Source organism: Labeo rohita, chromosome 15 (assembly GCF_022985175.1).
Source record: "Labeo rohita strain BAU-BD-2019 chromosome 15, IGBB_LRoh.1.0, whole genome shotgun sequence".
Lineage (NCBI taxonomy): Eukaryota > Metazoa > Chordata > Actinopteri > Cypriniformes > Cyprinidae > Labeo > Labeo rohita.
In genome coordinates this window covers 22,609,877-22,625,593 of record NC_066883.1, presented here as the reverse complement: position 1 = coordinate 22,625,593, position 15,717 = coordinate 22,609,877, and the positions used below count along the sequence as shown (strand labels likewise).

The window sequence follows — 15,717 nt, the reverse complement described above, 5'->3', positions numbered from 1 at the left end:
AAAAAGGATGGAAAAGGTTTGTCAAGAACACATAAAACAGCAAGACTTGATGGAATATCATTTTTAATTGAAGATATGCTTTGACAACGTTGTGGTAAATCATTACAGTACAGTACAATGAAGTAAAAAGAAACAATTTGAATCATGATTAAGTCCCTTACAACTTTTACGACAGATTTCTTCTGTGAATACTGAATCCCTCAAAAAATAAACACATACACTACCAGTCAAAAGTTTTTGAATAGTAATATTTTTATTGTTTTTTTTTTTTTTTTAAGAATTCTTTTCTGCTCACAGAGCCTACATTTATTTTATTTACAAATTACAGCAAGGGCAGTAATATTGTGAAATATTTTTATTATTTAAAACAACTTTTTTCTATTTGAATATATTAATATATATATATATATATATATATATATATATATATATTTATTTTTTTATTTTTTTTTTTTTTAATAACATTTTACATTATACCATTGAAAAGCTTGGAGTATAATTTTTTTGATTTTTTGGGGAAGGACATTATAGAAATGAACACTTTCATTTAGCAAGAATGCTTTAAATTGATCAAAAGTGATGATAAAGACATTTATAATGTTACAAAATATTTCTATATCAAACAAATGCTGTTCTTCTGAACTTTCTATTCATCAAAGAAAAATTTTAAAAAAAAAAAATTCTACTCATTTAACAATTAAAATAACTGTTTTTGACCAGCGAATCAGAATATTAGAATGATTTCTGAAGGATCGTGACTGGAGTAATGATTCTAAAAATTCAGCTTTGAAATCACAGGAATAGATTACATTTTAAAATATATTTAAATAGAAAACAGTTATTTTCAATAGTAAAAGCATTTCAAAATTGTACCGTTTTTGCTGTACTTTGGATCAAATAAATGCTGGCTTGGTGAGCAGAAGAGACTTCTTTAAAAAGCATTAAAAATCTTACTGTTCAAAAACTTTTGACTGGTAGTGTAAATAAATACAAATAAAAACTCAAACTACTCTTTTACTGAAATATCCTGTAAATGTCTGTTATAGCACTTCTCATATTACTGCTCATGCTGTATACCTCATTGACAAGTTGCTTTGGATAATTTAATAAGAACGTAAGCCTATAACTATATCAGATCCATTAATGTTGCTCTGAACGAATGCATTAGAGTTCCTTGACTTCCATTGAAAACTCTGTTGTTTAGTTAGAGACAGTGAAACACTGAAACGTACACTCACGATGCAAGTCTGTCATGTGACCAATTGTGATGTTTTTGGCAGCTTTTGCTAATTACATTGAAATGACAATATTTCAATCAATACGGACAACATTCATATGGGGACCAAGTACATAACTGTTTTAGATTGATATTAACAGACAGTGTGAAATGATGAACAAAGATCTATTCTATAATAGATAAACCTCATATATACATACATTGAAGCCATATCTAATACAAATTTTATGTACATTCTTAGATATTTATATATTAAGAGTGCCTGCTGAAAGAGTACAGTCAGTTGTTATTTTGTTCCATAATATGTATAAAAACATACAAAAATAAACGGAAACCAAAAAATCAGAGCCAATTGATCAGTGAAGGAGGGATGATTTACAAGAACATTCTGTACATAGATTTTTAACTTTTGGCTAAATCAACCAAGCTGAAATTGAACACAGATAGAGACTACTTCCCCAGCAGTCTTTTGTTTGACACTATACACACAGGCGAGTCATAATTAAGGTTAACGTAAATGCTTGAGATCACCCCAATGAAACAGGGATCCACTTCACATTACTGGATACAGATGTACCAGTTTCCATGCAAAACACTACACTTCATAAAACTGGCAGATGTTATTTGAAGGTTTATAATCACTACTTTTGTAAGTAACACATCTCTTTTTCATGGTGTGGGAAAAAAAACAAAACAAAAAAAAAAAACTGTAAACTGTAAACCATGCATAGGTTTAATTGTTCAGTGGTTGCTGTTCAGGTTTAAAATGTTATGATTACATTTGTGTCTAATTTATTTAGATAAGAACAGATACACTAACATTCAAAAGTCTGAAGTCTGTAATATTTTTTAATAGTTTTATTCAGAAAGGATGCTCTAAACTGCTCAAAAGTGACAGTAAAAACTTTCATATTGTTGAAAAATTATATTTTAAATAAATGTTCTTTTCAACATTCTATTCATGAAAGAATCCTGAATAAAATTATCATGCTTTCCACAATATGAGCAGCACAACTGTTTTCAGCATTGATAATAATAAGGAAAATTTTCTTAATTTATCTGACTAGCATATTAGAATGATTTCTAAAGGATCATGTGACACTGAAGACTGGAGTTATGGTTGCTGAAAATTCAAGAATAAATGACATTTAAAAAAATATTCAAATAAAAAGTGTAATAATATTTTACAGTGTTACTGTTTTTAATGTGTTTTGACATTGAAAGCCTGTTTCCGTTACTGAATAAAAAGTAAAAAAGGTTAGTGTGACTTTTTTTCCTCAGAATTGAGATATAAACTTGCAATTGCGAGTTATAAAGTCACAATTGTGAGATAAAAACGTACAATTCTGACTTTTTTTCTCAGAATTTTTGCAAGAAAAAAGTCAGAATTGCAAGATAAAAACTCGCAATTCTAAATTTTTTTCTAGTAAATGCACAATTCTGACTTTTTTCTTGCAATTGCGAGTTTATATCTTGCAATTCTGTTAATAACTGACAATTGTGCGTTATAAAGTCAGAACTGCAAGATATAAACTTGCAATTCTGAGAAAAACGTCATAATTATGAGATATAAACTTGCAATTCTGAGTAAAAATGTCAAAATTGTGAGTTTATATCTCACAATTCTGTCCTTATGACCCACAGTTGCAATTTTTTGAGAAAAAAATCTGAATTGTGAGTTGATATCTTGCACTTTTGACTTTATTTCTCAGAATTGTGAGTTTATATTTCGCAATTTAGACTTTATAACTCGCAATTATGACTTTATGACACACTTGACTTTATTCCTCAGAAATAAACTCACAATTGCAATCAATAAATTTCAATTTTGAGGGAAAAAATAAACTTGTTCTCTTAATAGCAAGTTTATATCTCCCAAATCTGACTTAATACCTCGCAATTGTGTTAAAAAGTCAGAATTGCGAGATATATACATCCACAATATAGATACAGAGAGATATAAGTCGCAATTCTGAGAAAAACTTTACAATTCTGAGATATAAACTTTCAATTTTAAGGAAAAAGTCACAATTACAAGATATTAACTCACAATTCTGAGTAAAAAAGTTAAAATTGTGAGTTTATATCTCACAATTCTGTCTTATGACCCACAATTGCAAGTTTTTATCTCACAATTCTAAGAAAAAAGTAAAAATTTTGATAAAAAGATAAAAAAACGTAATTACCTTTTTTTTTTTTTTATTCAGTGGCGGAAACAAGCTTCCATATCCACCTTATTTTTCGATGTTTATAAGCCGCCGTAGGGAAATAAAAAGAAGAATAACAATGTGCAGTCAACCGTAAAACTGTTTGCATTGCAAACCATTGTGTTCATAATTAAGATAATACATTAATGCACACCAGTTTGCAATATCAAGCAGCAAAACAAGCTGTTTTGTACAGCTAAAAATAGCTGGACGTGGATGAGACCGGAAGCCAGACACATTAAATTTACAAATGGCCATGGCAGCTCTTATAGGAAAAATAAGGTGGATATGAGACTTCACTCTGACTCCAAACTTTTGAATGGCAGTTCAAAACAACTGCAACTATTTCCAGTACTTGTGATTTATTTAAATCTCACAATGTACATTCACATGTTAATTTTTTAGAGAGGAAGAAGGAGGGCTTGTGAGTGCAAAAGTGCGACCAAAAAAAAAAAAAAAAAGAATAAATCTGTTTAGAGAGACATCAATCGCCCAAATAACATGGACTCCCCTAGTATCAGTCTTTTTTTTTTTTTTTTGAAGAATTCCTTAATTTGGCTCAATTACGGGTAAAAACTGTACAAGCAATTCTGCTAGGCCATGGCTATTGAAGCTCTACAAAAATAATATCATGTTGTCCACACTCTTCACTTGCGGAAGTCCTCAGAAGCAAGGTGATATTTACAGCAGATGGGAAAAGATGAGAAGGTAGGCGTGATTTAAGAGCAGAGTTGGCTACACAAGATGTGAAAGGAACTGAGAGATCTTCCACAAGGCAAAGAAAGGCTTGCGGTCCTCCATGCTAAAACAAGCCTTGTTTTTATTAAATGGAGACTTCGTATTCTCTCGTATCCTGCGGACCAAACAAACAAAAAACATCAACTGTAATATATTTAACATTTATATGCATATATATCATTTCAATTTGTGAGGGGTAGGAATATGTAGCAAAACCAATGCTGGCAGCAAACACAATATGAAAGGGAGATGCTAAAAAAGGAGACGCCCTGCACCAGTGGGTCAAACCTTCTCGGCCTTGTCCATGTGATGCTATTCCATTGATCAACTCTCCTTACAGGCTCTTTCTTTACAACAGAATCCTAGAGAGTACCTCTGGTGGCTGCTTTGAATCATAGGTCTCTGTACAAATCAAAAATACCATGCAACTTAAGCATGAAAAAACGTAAAAATAATCAGCAATGGAAACATAATGAAAATTGGAGGAAAAACAATGTGTGATTTATGAAGTGATACTGTGATGTTATCACAAATAAACACAATGCAGATTATTAAATGAGTATTAAAAATCCTTTTGATGTTTAAAAAATAAACAGCATGCTAAATCAATAACGCATATGAAATAAAAACCTTTCGAATCCTGAAATGAAATATCCAAAATGCAATATTGATCGGTTCTGCTTTTTGTAATCACAGTCGTCTTTCGTAAACCCACACTTGTTATGTCTTTCTTCACACTCGAGAGAGATGCTTGTGTTTGCATCATCTTCACATAATGCTAGTACACCACTTCAGGGCATTAGTGTAAGAAGAACCGCCACACACACACATGCACAAACATATACAGTACACAGACAATCATCTGTCCAGCCACACACACATATGTACAGTCAAACGCAGACTTTGCCCTGGAGGCTAGAAACTGTTATCGAACGGTTTAGTATATGCAGGCAGTGAGTGCTGCTGGGACTGTGTTATGAGTGCTATACCACACATAGAGAGATCTAGAGGGACACTAGCACAGCACATAAGAAGTGTGAATAACCTGCAGTCTGTAATGCATGCTAGACGCAGGAGGCTGGAGGACAAGAGCATGCATGAGTGTAAAAGTATTGACAGTCAAAATCTCACCTCATTGTTCTTCAGGGATGCAGATAGTGAGAGAGGAAAGAAAGTGCAAATGTAAGTGATTGAGCAAGTCCATGCATGTCAAAAAGTGTCAGATCAATCTTTTTTCTGGATGAAAGTGATAGTTCACCTAAAAAATGAAGGCTCTCATGTCATTCCAAACCTGTATGACATTTTTATTCCCCCTCTGTAGCTGAAAACAAATGAGACTTTTCTCTCTTTTGTCACTTAAAGGGGTCGTATAATGCGATTTCATGTTTTTCTTTGTCTTTGATGTGTTACAAGCTTTTCATGCATATTTAAGATCCGTAAAGATTAAACTCTCCAACTCAAAGAGATATTTATTATAAAAGTTAAGACTCAGCCACGCCTTCCTAAAATGGCTCATTCAAACACGCCCCCACAAATCTACGTCATGGTGTATGAAGATTTGCATAACACCGCCCAAATGTATACGTAAAGGAAGAAGCAATAGCTTTTATTCTCGCTGTAGTATTGTTGTTGTCGCCGCTATGTTGTGGAGACGCTGTGTGTTTCATTGCGAAAGCGAAACTACTTTGTTTGGCCTTCCAAATGAGTACACAACTAGAAATCAGTGGTTAAGTTACACTTACAACACTGTTTTAATGGAGGACTGTTTCCTGAACCTGAGAGAGTAGCCTACAATGCCGGCTGTGCACAAAGGCTGTTTTTATAAAGTGAGACAATCCCAACTTTGCAAGGACAGTCTGGCGCTTCTGACTCACAGCCTGTAAATACGTTTTTTTACGATTTAAAGAATTTGCTACTGACTATTCAAACGCAAGTTTTGAGCAGTGTCAAGTAGCACTTTTTGTTTGTCGTTTCTACGGTCACAAATGCATACATGGTTTTTAGCTTTACGAGGTGTAATGCGGCGAGACACAATGCGTAAAAAGACAGTATAAGTCATTATAATCAGTAATTATGTCCCCACTGGATGCAACACATGCCTTTTTTATAATGGGTTTTATTGTTTTTGTCTCGTCGTGCTGGGACACGGCATTACAACATGGTAAGGTGCATAACATTATAGTCACACGATTCGGCAAATCACGATGAGCTTTGTAGAAATCGACGCGTTTTAGAAAGGTGGGGCAGAGAGAAGCAACAAAAATGTACAATATGTGGAAAATAATAATTTTTTGAACCTCAAACCACATAAACACATTGCATTACACCAAATACACAAAATAATGTTCTTTTTAGCAACATCATATGACCCCTGTCATTAATTACTCACCCTTACGTCGTTCCAAACCCGTTAGAGCTTTGTTCAACTTTGGAACACATATAAAGTTATTTTTGATGAAATCTGAGTGCTTTCTGACCCTGCATAGACATCAGCGCAGCTACAACGTTAAGGCCCAGAAATGTAGTAAGGACATTGATAAAACAGTCGATGGCTATGTCCACACTGCAGGCAAATGTGGCCCAAATCCGATTTTTTTGCTCACGTAACTGTTTTTCTCATGACAGTGTGAACAGCACAAAGCACATGGAATCCGTTTTGCAATGTCTGCAATTCGACCACAGTGTGAATGGTCATATTGAAATTCATGTGACATTTATGTCACTCTAGATCAACATTCATAATGATTCTTTGCTCATGGGAGTCACTTCAAAGATTTTACATACCCAGAGTTATGAAGACAGTTGTAGTCAGTGGAAGTGCGATGTGTCAAAAGTCATAAGTATTACAGTGACAACTCTATATACAAGCAAAACGAGGGCTCATATCATAAAAGTTTCAAAACTTTGCTATCTTCTGTCACAAACCACACAGAATTCCGATATGTGCCACTTCAATACGTAGTACTAAATCCGATACAGGTCAGATGTTTTGCAATGTGACCACAGTGTGAACAGTCATATCAGAATTCATGCGAATTTTACGTCACTCTAGATCAATATTCGTCACAATTCTGTGCTCATGGGAGTCACTTAAAAGATTTTACATACCCAAAGTGCTTCATGGTGGGTGAAGCAACCCCACTAACATGATATTTAATGCGGATATTTAAGGCGGATTTTGTTGTGAAAACCTGGCAACCCTGTTCTTATTGTTCTTTTGTGCATGTGGGTCAGTTCAGAACCATGATCTGTTCACACTTGAAATCTGATACTGGCCAGCTACACAAAAAAAAATGATCTGAGCAAAAATCGGATTTGAATCCTGGTTCTACGTAAATGTGAAGAAATTGTTCTCAGAAAAGAAGAAATAAATAAAATATTGTTAAATAAGGTCGTTATTTTTATTTTCTTTGCACATAAAAAGTATTCTCAAAGCATCGTAAAATTAACGGTTGAACCACTGATGTCACATGGACTATTTTAACAATGTCTATACTGCCTTTCTGGGCCTTGAACAAGGTAGTTATGTTGCTGTCTATGCAGGGTCAGAAAGCTCTTGGATTTCATCAAAAATATTTTAAGTTTTGTTCCGAAGATGAACTAAAGTCTTCAGGTTTGGAACGAAATGAGGATAAGAATTAATGACAGAATTTTCATTTTTGGATGAACTATCCCGTTAAAGCTATTGTACAGTATATTGTTAAAACACCTGTATTACAGAGCCAAACAGACTAATTTTATGATGCATTTTGACCATATGATGCTTTTACAGTAATTTTTTAAATTCAAAAGCAATGGTCCCCTTCCACTTGGCAGATTGCTCCACAGATCAAAGAAAAAGGTTTTGGAGTGACATGAAAGTGATGACATAATTTTAATTTGTAGGTGAACTATGTTTTTGAGCTGAATGTGAATACTGTACAATGAGAGTAGCAGATGAAGCAGACATGGCTGGTGATATGCTAATAGACTTCACAATAATAAGGTTAAACGTGTCACTTCCTCTTTGGTGTTCTGGCCCAGTGATAAAACCGTGTAATCACTAATGATGAGATGATAAGGGCGTGGCTCCGTGCGCCTTTCATTTTAACTCCAGAATGGCACTTTACAGCTAATTAGATAACAGAAATGAACCCACAATATGGCAACACAGATGGCGTTTAAAGTGCAGATGTGCACCTGTAAGACTGAACACATGAGTACCTCTCAGTCCTGCCATGAAATATCACTAATATGGATGCGATGGATGGGAATAGGTTTTTATAATAAGTGAGGTGGTGGTTGCGGATTAATGTAGCCTGTTGGTGAGTGCATGCTTTACTTACTGCAGTCTCGTAGATGGGGTTTTCAAAAGCTGACTCTCCTCTGATGTGATCGTACTGTGGCGATGTGGACATGGAGAGTCGTAGAGACTTGCCTTGCACCCTGAAAACAAACATATGACAATTAATGTGTCACACGATCCTTCAGAAATCATTCTGATATGCTGACTTATTGCTCAAGAAACATTTATTGTTAATGCATCCCTGGTAAATAAAGTATGAATGTATTTAAAAAAAAGCTTACCTTGAAAAGTAGAAATATATTGACATGATGATAATTATGATTACGGCCACTGGGATAAAAATGGATACGGCCACACTGGCTCCCTCCATACTGAAGTCTGCACTGGCCACTAATATGGGATAGAGTATAGCAAATACATATAAATACAAATAAGTTGCATACCTGTCAAGACAAATTTATGTGCATTTCTAAGATGCAAAGGTTCTTACCATCCAGTCTGCGTTCATCTACGTACTCCAGTGTTACCGCTGGGAGAAAAGCGAGAGCTTTTAACAAATGAGAATATGTTGCTTGTCATACCAATTATTCAAAACAAACACTCCCTTACCCTGAAGAGAACCAACATATCAATAAATAAACATCCACTGCAGACAGGAAAGAGACCTTACGCAAATAATACAGTATGCAGATCACACATCATGAACACTGCAAAACACACAGACTACCTTTGCACAGCGGGGGTGGATGGCTCCATTTGGAAGGATGCCCGGGGACACAGCGGAGAACAGGTTCACCCTGCAGCTCATATCCACTCATGCAGGAGAAGCGCACAGTTTCTCCAGCCTGATACACATGCTTCTCCGAGCTCTGAATGGTATAGGGAGGAGTGCCGGGGTTCCTACACGGCTCGTACGAATCAGCTATATAACACAAAAATACACATCCACAAATATGGATTAGGGAATTCTATACTACCTACTTATTAAAATAGAATAAAATGAAATTTAAACACAAACCCAAAACCAACAAAAAAAACAAAAAACAGATTAATTAGTTCTAAACTACTACGTCTGTAAATTAAGGCCTTAAAAAGTGTGTTGTTTTAAAGTACTAGAATAAAATAGAATGTAAACAAAACAAAACAAAACAAAACAAAAAAAAAAAAAAAACAGAAACCAATAAAAAAACAGAATAGTTAGTTTTAAACTACTACTTCTGTAAATCAAATAAAGCCTTAAAAAATAAAATAAAAACATAAAAAAGATTAGTTAGTTCTAATCTACTACTGTCTTAAAAAAATGAGACTTTGTAAAGAAAAGAAAAGAAGAAAACTAATTTAATTAGTTCTAAACTAATACTTCTGTAAACTGAATGAGGCCTTAAATAATAATAATAATAATGATAAAAACAACCATAAAAATACAGATAATTTAGTTCTACACTACTACTCTTTTATAAATAATGAAGAAAAAAATAATGTAAATAAAAGAAAAGAAAACTAACTTAAAAAAAAAAAAAACATTAAAAAACTGATTAATTAGTACTAAACTATTGATGCTTTTACAGTAATTTTTTAAATTTAAAAGCAATGGTCCCCTTCCACTTGGCAGATTGCTCCACAGATCAAAGAAAAAGGTTTTGGAGTGACATGAAAGTGATGACAATTTTAATTTGTAGGTGAACTATGTTTTTGAGCTGAATGTGAATACTGTACAATGAGAGTAGCAGATGAAGCAGACATGGCTGGTGATATGCTAATAGACTTCACAATAATAAGGTTAAACGTGTCACTTCCTCTTTGGTGTTCTGGCCCAGTGATAAAACCGTGTAATCACTAATGATGAGATGATAAGGGCGTGGCTCTTATTAGTTTAAAACTAACTGATCTGTATTTATTTTCTTTTTTGTTTTTTTAGTTTCTATTCTTTTCTTTACAAGGTCTCATTCTTTAAAAAAAAAACTGAGAGGTTTAGAACTAACTAATCTGTACTTTTTATGGTTGTTTTAATATTATTATTACTATTATTATTATTTAAACCTTATTAAGTTACCGAAGTATCAGTTTAGAAGTAACTAAATTTATACTAAATTTAAACTAAAATTATTATTTTTTTTTATTTTTTCTTTTCTTTACAAAGTCTCATTCTGTTTTTAAACTAATCTTTTTATGTTTATTTTTATTTTTTACTTTTTATTTTATTTTATTTTTTTATTTAAGGCCTCATTTAATTTATAGAAATAGTAGTTTTGTAAATAGAATGAGGCCTTGTAAACAAAACAAAACAAAATAAAACACGAAGTATTTGATATCTGATATCTTTAAATAGAAAGACACTTAGTACACAAAAGAAAAGAAAAAAAAACAACCAAAAAGAAAGAACAAAGAAAATAAATAGGCATTTAATAATTATAAACTATTATTTCTGTAAACAGGATGAAACATAAACAAATGAAACCTAACTAAATAAAAGAACTAATATGTATTATTTTGTTTTATTCTATGAAGTCTGTAACACATTTTGAAAAAACAGTACAATATAATGAAATAAACATTATTAAATATGCACTCTGTGGGTTTTTGTTGTTTCCATGTTTATACAGTAAACTATACTGTAAAGCCTTCATTGCAAGTTGATTAAATCATAATTTTATGCAATTAACACCCACTATGTTTGTGTATCTGTAGGCATGTATGTGAAAATATATGTAAATAAAATCATGTTCTTACGAATGCATTTGGGCAGCTTCTCGCTCCATTTGGGGCCGGTGGAGTCACGGTGGTAGCAGGAGAGAAGGCTGTTTCCTGACAGCGAGTAGCCTTTGTTACAGATGTACTGGACAGTAGAGCCCACGATGAGACGCGGGCCTGACATCACCCTACGACTGTGCTCCACAGTGCCTGGGTCCGGGCATGACAGAACTGGAAAAGAAACAGCAACAATATTGTTTATATTGAAACGATATTGCAGTACTGTTTAATTGAGTACTGTATAGACCAAATATAGCCTTTACGGCTAGAGAATTATGGTACGGTAGAAATTAGTTTTAAAAAAGATTATAGATTGTATTGATTAGATGTGATTTTCAAAATGTTCTCCGCATATTAAAAGAGCTTGTCACCCAGTGATAAGCACTGTTATTCAATGAAATTGACGTTAGATAGTGGGACAGTTTTACAGATCCGAAATATGGATGACGTTTTTGTGGGCGGTTCAAATAGCAGTCGATGGAACCATTAAAGAATAAAAAAAGTAAATTTGATTTTATGTTTCATCATTTATGACAATTCGAGTCATAAAGTCTGAATTAGGAGATATAAACTTGCATTTGTGAGAAAAAAAGCCAGAAGTGTGAGATAAAATAATTAAATGTTATGTAAATGTTATGTAAAATGTTTATAGTAGTAGGTTTAATAGTAAATAACTTCATCCTCTAACTGTAGGACTAATACAATACGTCCCCTATGAACAGCATATGTGAATATAATGTAGACCGATTGTTTAAATTAAATTAATGCTTTAAAAGTACAGTAATCATAGTAGTTTTCATCCATAGTATGTCCGTATGCGTTTAGCTTCAAATGGCATCTTTGATGACAATATTATAAAAAAAATGATTTGCATTCCGATTTTGACATCAAAAGGCACAAAAATATTTTTTTCCTCTTACTCCATGGATTTTACCTGTTTTACACTTGTTACCAGTGTTTTTCTGCAACAACTATGCGTCCGCAGCTGCAAGTGGCGTCACTGTGACGTCTACTCCAAATTGGTCTATATAATAGATCTATGATCTACGACTTTGTACATCAGTCATGATTATTTTAATGGTTTTGTAATGTTACCATAATAATAAAATATGTAATATAGTAATATAACACTATAAACATGCTATTATAAGTCATACTTAAAATATTACATTTTATATTTGACTATATTGCAATATTCAAGAACCCCATATGTTACTGTCAAGTAATTAGTTGAACTGCACTGTAGTACTCATTTTTACCTCATGGTGGCACCAGTGACTTGCATACTAATATTTGTTGAGCAAACAATGCTTTATTTTGATTTTACTTTCTAATTTATGCAGTTTTCACATCTTTTAACATGTGAACACTTATGCATACAGTTATGCATTTAAATATCCAAAGATACATTTTATCAGTATGCTTACTGGTTTCTGTTCTTCACATTTCACATCATACTTGTGGTTCCACAAAATCAGAGTGCCAGGGGCCAGTGCTCATCTCATCCAGAAAGTATGAGGCAAGAAGAACATGTGACTTTGATCTCGGGGCAGTATATGGACACACAGTGCGGTATAATAAAAAGATTACTTCGCTCCAGCCTGCCCAGCTGCAAACCCAATTCTCTCCTCAGCAGTAGAGGGCAGGAAAAGGGGACGGGAGAGGCGAGTGAGTTAATGATGTTTGCGTGGCGGGTGAGAAGCTTTGAACCGGATAACGGTCCCCGCTGCTTTTGGCCTGCTGTTGCCGCTACTGTTTTTGTCAGGGACAACGGCAGAACCTGGACCCGGAGGTCAGCCGGTCTCCTGTCTGCCGATACTTGAAACGACGAATGTCTGCGGACGTCCTGGGAGCCTGCAGTATCACACTCTCACACAGAGCAAGTCCGAGCAACACAATAGCCAGGCTGTGAGATTTAATTCCAAGCGCTGGAGTGACTTTGGCAACAACAGTAAGTCACAGAGCTGCCCTGATTTGAAATTTGTCGATGAAATACTCTGTGGGACGCCATCGTTGGCTTGCCGGGGGGTGGAGAGTGAAATAAAAAGTCTTGCAAAATCACAAAAATCACGAGCAAAGAGAGGAAGATGAACCGAGACTGTGAAGCGAAACGACACCTACTTCATCCGTGAAGCCGCCCTCGAAAGAAAAGTGAGTGATTACCCACAAAGCCCTCCTTCACTCTTCGCCTGTCCTTGAATGGGACCGAGTTGCAGAGGCGAACAGGCACTTGTGAAATTCCCCCCTCAAATGGAATTCAAAAGCTCATCTAGTTTCGGAGCACAGCATTGCTCTTGATCAATAGGCAGTGCGTGTTGGATTGGAAGTGGGGTGAAAATGGATTTTAGAGAGAGTGGTTATCATCGTGAGTGTCTATGTGTGTGTGTGTGTGTTTTCACCTCTTTCACAGCTAGGCAAGTCTCCGCTCCAGGTCAGGTCCCACTGACACATGAGCATTTCGGTGCCCACCACCTCAAAGCCTGGGTAACACTGATAGGTCACTACCGTGCCGTGTACCAGGTCAGGGTGAGATGTGGTCTTCCAGCCGTTGGAGATTTCCGGAAGCTCTGGACAGGTGTCGTTACGGGGAACCTCTGTAAAAAGGAACATTTGATCACTTTGTGGTTGCTCTTTTCATGGTTCAGGAGATTTAACAAGGTTTTTCTCAGATATTTCTCCAAAAATACCTCGGGAGATTCAATTTCTCCTGAATGAGACAAATAAGAAAATTGCTTACATGCAGTGAGAGTATACAGCTGTACAGAGTAGTGAATGTTCGCAGGTTTGGTTTGAAGAAATATTTGAGATCATAAGACAGAGTTTTTGATAGCAAACTTTGGCATTTTAGTAAGTCTAAGTGCATTTATTGAGACCTCCTAAAAACTCCCAAAAGTGACTATTCTGACATCATTTATTCACCCCCATGTTGTTGCAAAACTGTATGACTTTCTTTTTTCTGTGGAACATAAAAGATACAAGATACGTCAATACAATAAAAGTCAACTGTCACTAAAATACTTTAAAGAATCTTTTTTGGTCATATAAAATGCATGTTATTTTTTATTTAGTATTAACCTGAATAAGATTTCACATAAAAGATGTTTACATATAGTATATATATACAGACTATATACATATACGGTATCTCACAAAAGTGAGTACAGCCCTCACATTTTAGCAATCATTTTAGTATATCTTCTCAAGGGACAATACTATAGAAATTAAACTTTTTATATTTTTATAATATTTTAGAGTAGTCAATGTGCAGCTTGTATAGCAGTGTATATTTACTGTCCCCTAAAACTAGCTCAACATATAGCCGTTATTGTCAAAACAGCTGGCAACAAGAGTACACCCTAAATGAACTTGTCAAAACTGTTTCCAAAGTGTCAATATTTTGTGTTAGCACCATTGTTATCTAGCACTGCCTTAATCATTCTGGGCATAGAATTCACCAGAGCTGCGCAGGTTGTTGCTGGGATCCTCTTCAAATCCTCTATAATGAAATCATGGAGCTGCTGGATGTTAGACACATGGTTCTTCTCTACCAGCCCCATAGGTGCTCAATAGGGTTCAGGTCAGATCACCTTCACCAGCACCTTCCTCAGCAAGGTAACTGTCATCTTGGTGGTGCGTTTGAGTTCATTATCATGTTGGAAAACTGCAATTCGGCCCAGTTTCTGAAGGGAAGGCATCATGTTCTGCTTCAGAAATGTATAATACATAATGGAATCCATGTTTCTCTCAATAAACCGCAGCTCCCCAGTACCAGCAGCACTCATGCGGCTCATGACCATGATGCTACCACCACCATGCTTGACTGTAGGAAATGCTGTTTTTGAACCCCACTGACTTCCATTATATGGACAAAAACAGTCAAAATATCTTCTTTTAATTTCCACCAAAAAAAGAAAGTCATTCAGATTTGAAATGGCATGAAAGTGTGCAAATGAGACAGAATTACTGTTTATGAGTGAACTATCTCCCCCCTTTCAAGTCCATGAAAAGCAATATTAAATATGTGTTCTGTATTTGTCACAGCACAGAAAAATGTGTTACTAACCACCCAGCCAAATTTGAATGATAAAAAAGGCAATTAAATAAAATTAGTTATCAAAATCTTAAAAAAATAAACAGTATACTCTCTCCTCTCAAACGATGAGGCGTGTCCTCTGTCTGTGCTGAAACCACACCCACTCGTGGGAAAGCTGCCGCCTCTCTCAACTGTCAAATACTGCTACAACCTGAATGGATGACCGAGCTGTGTTGTAGTCCGGTATTATTGATTTGTGTACAAACGCATAGCTAGCCAACTGTAGGCTGTAGTAACTAACGGAAATGACAGTAACTCACGACTGAGTGGATGAAACATTGATGCTAATGCACTCTAGTTATTATAGTGTTAGGGGAGGGCTCAAGCTCAGTGGCTCCAGTGTATCAAAGATTGATCAAAAAACCCCAAACACAAAAATGGTGAAAAACTGTTTAAAGGGTTACTC

At 34.9% G+C, this 15,717-nt stretch overlaps 1 protein-coding gene across 2 annotated transcripts in view; it reads right to left on the bottom strand.

The window, feature by feature from the left end:
* Positions 1–46: 46 nt before the first annotated feature.
* sez6b (seizure related 6 homolog b) overlaps positions 47–15,717 on the bottom strand; it is a 238,284-nt gene continuing 222,613 nt past the window's right edge. The window contains exons 11-19 of one of the 2 annotated variants that reach the window (XM_051129431.1): positions 13,618–13,812; positions 11,198–11,389; positions 9,195–9,389; positions 8,958–8,996; positions 8,749–8,857; positions 8,508–8,607; positions 4,813–5,322; positions 4,471–4,584; positions 47–4,297 (exon numbers count right to left, since the gene is read on the bottom strand). In XM_051129431.1, coding sequence (XP_050985388.1) covers positions 5,302–5,322; positions 8,508–8,607; positions 8,749–8,857; positions 8,958–8,996; positions 9,195–9,389; positions 11,198–11,389; positions 13,618–13,812 — 851 coding nt within the window. In that variant the 3' untranslated portion in view covers positions 47–4,297; positions 4,471–4,584; positions 4,813–5,301. Of the gene's footprint in view, positions 4,298–4,470; positions 5,323–8,507; positions 8,608–8,748; positions 8,858–8,957; positions 8,997–9,194; positions 9,390–11,197; positions 11,390–13,617; positions 13,813–15,717 lie in introns of both variants that reach the window. The other variant, XM_051129430.1, reaches the window with a different exon arrangement.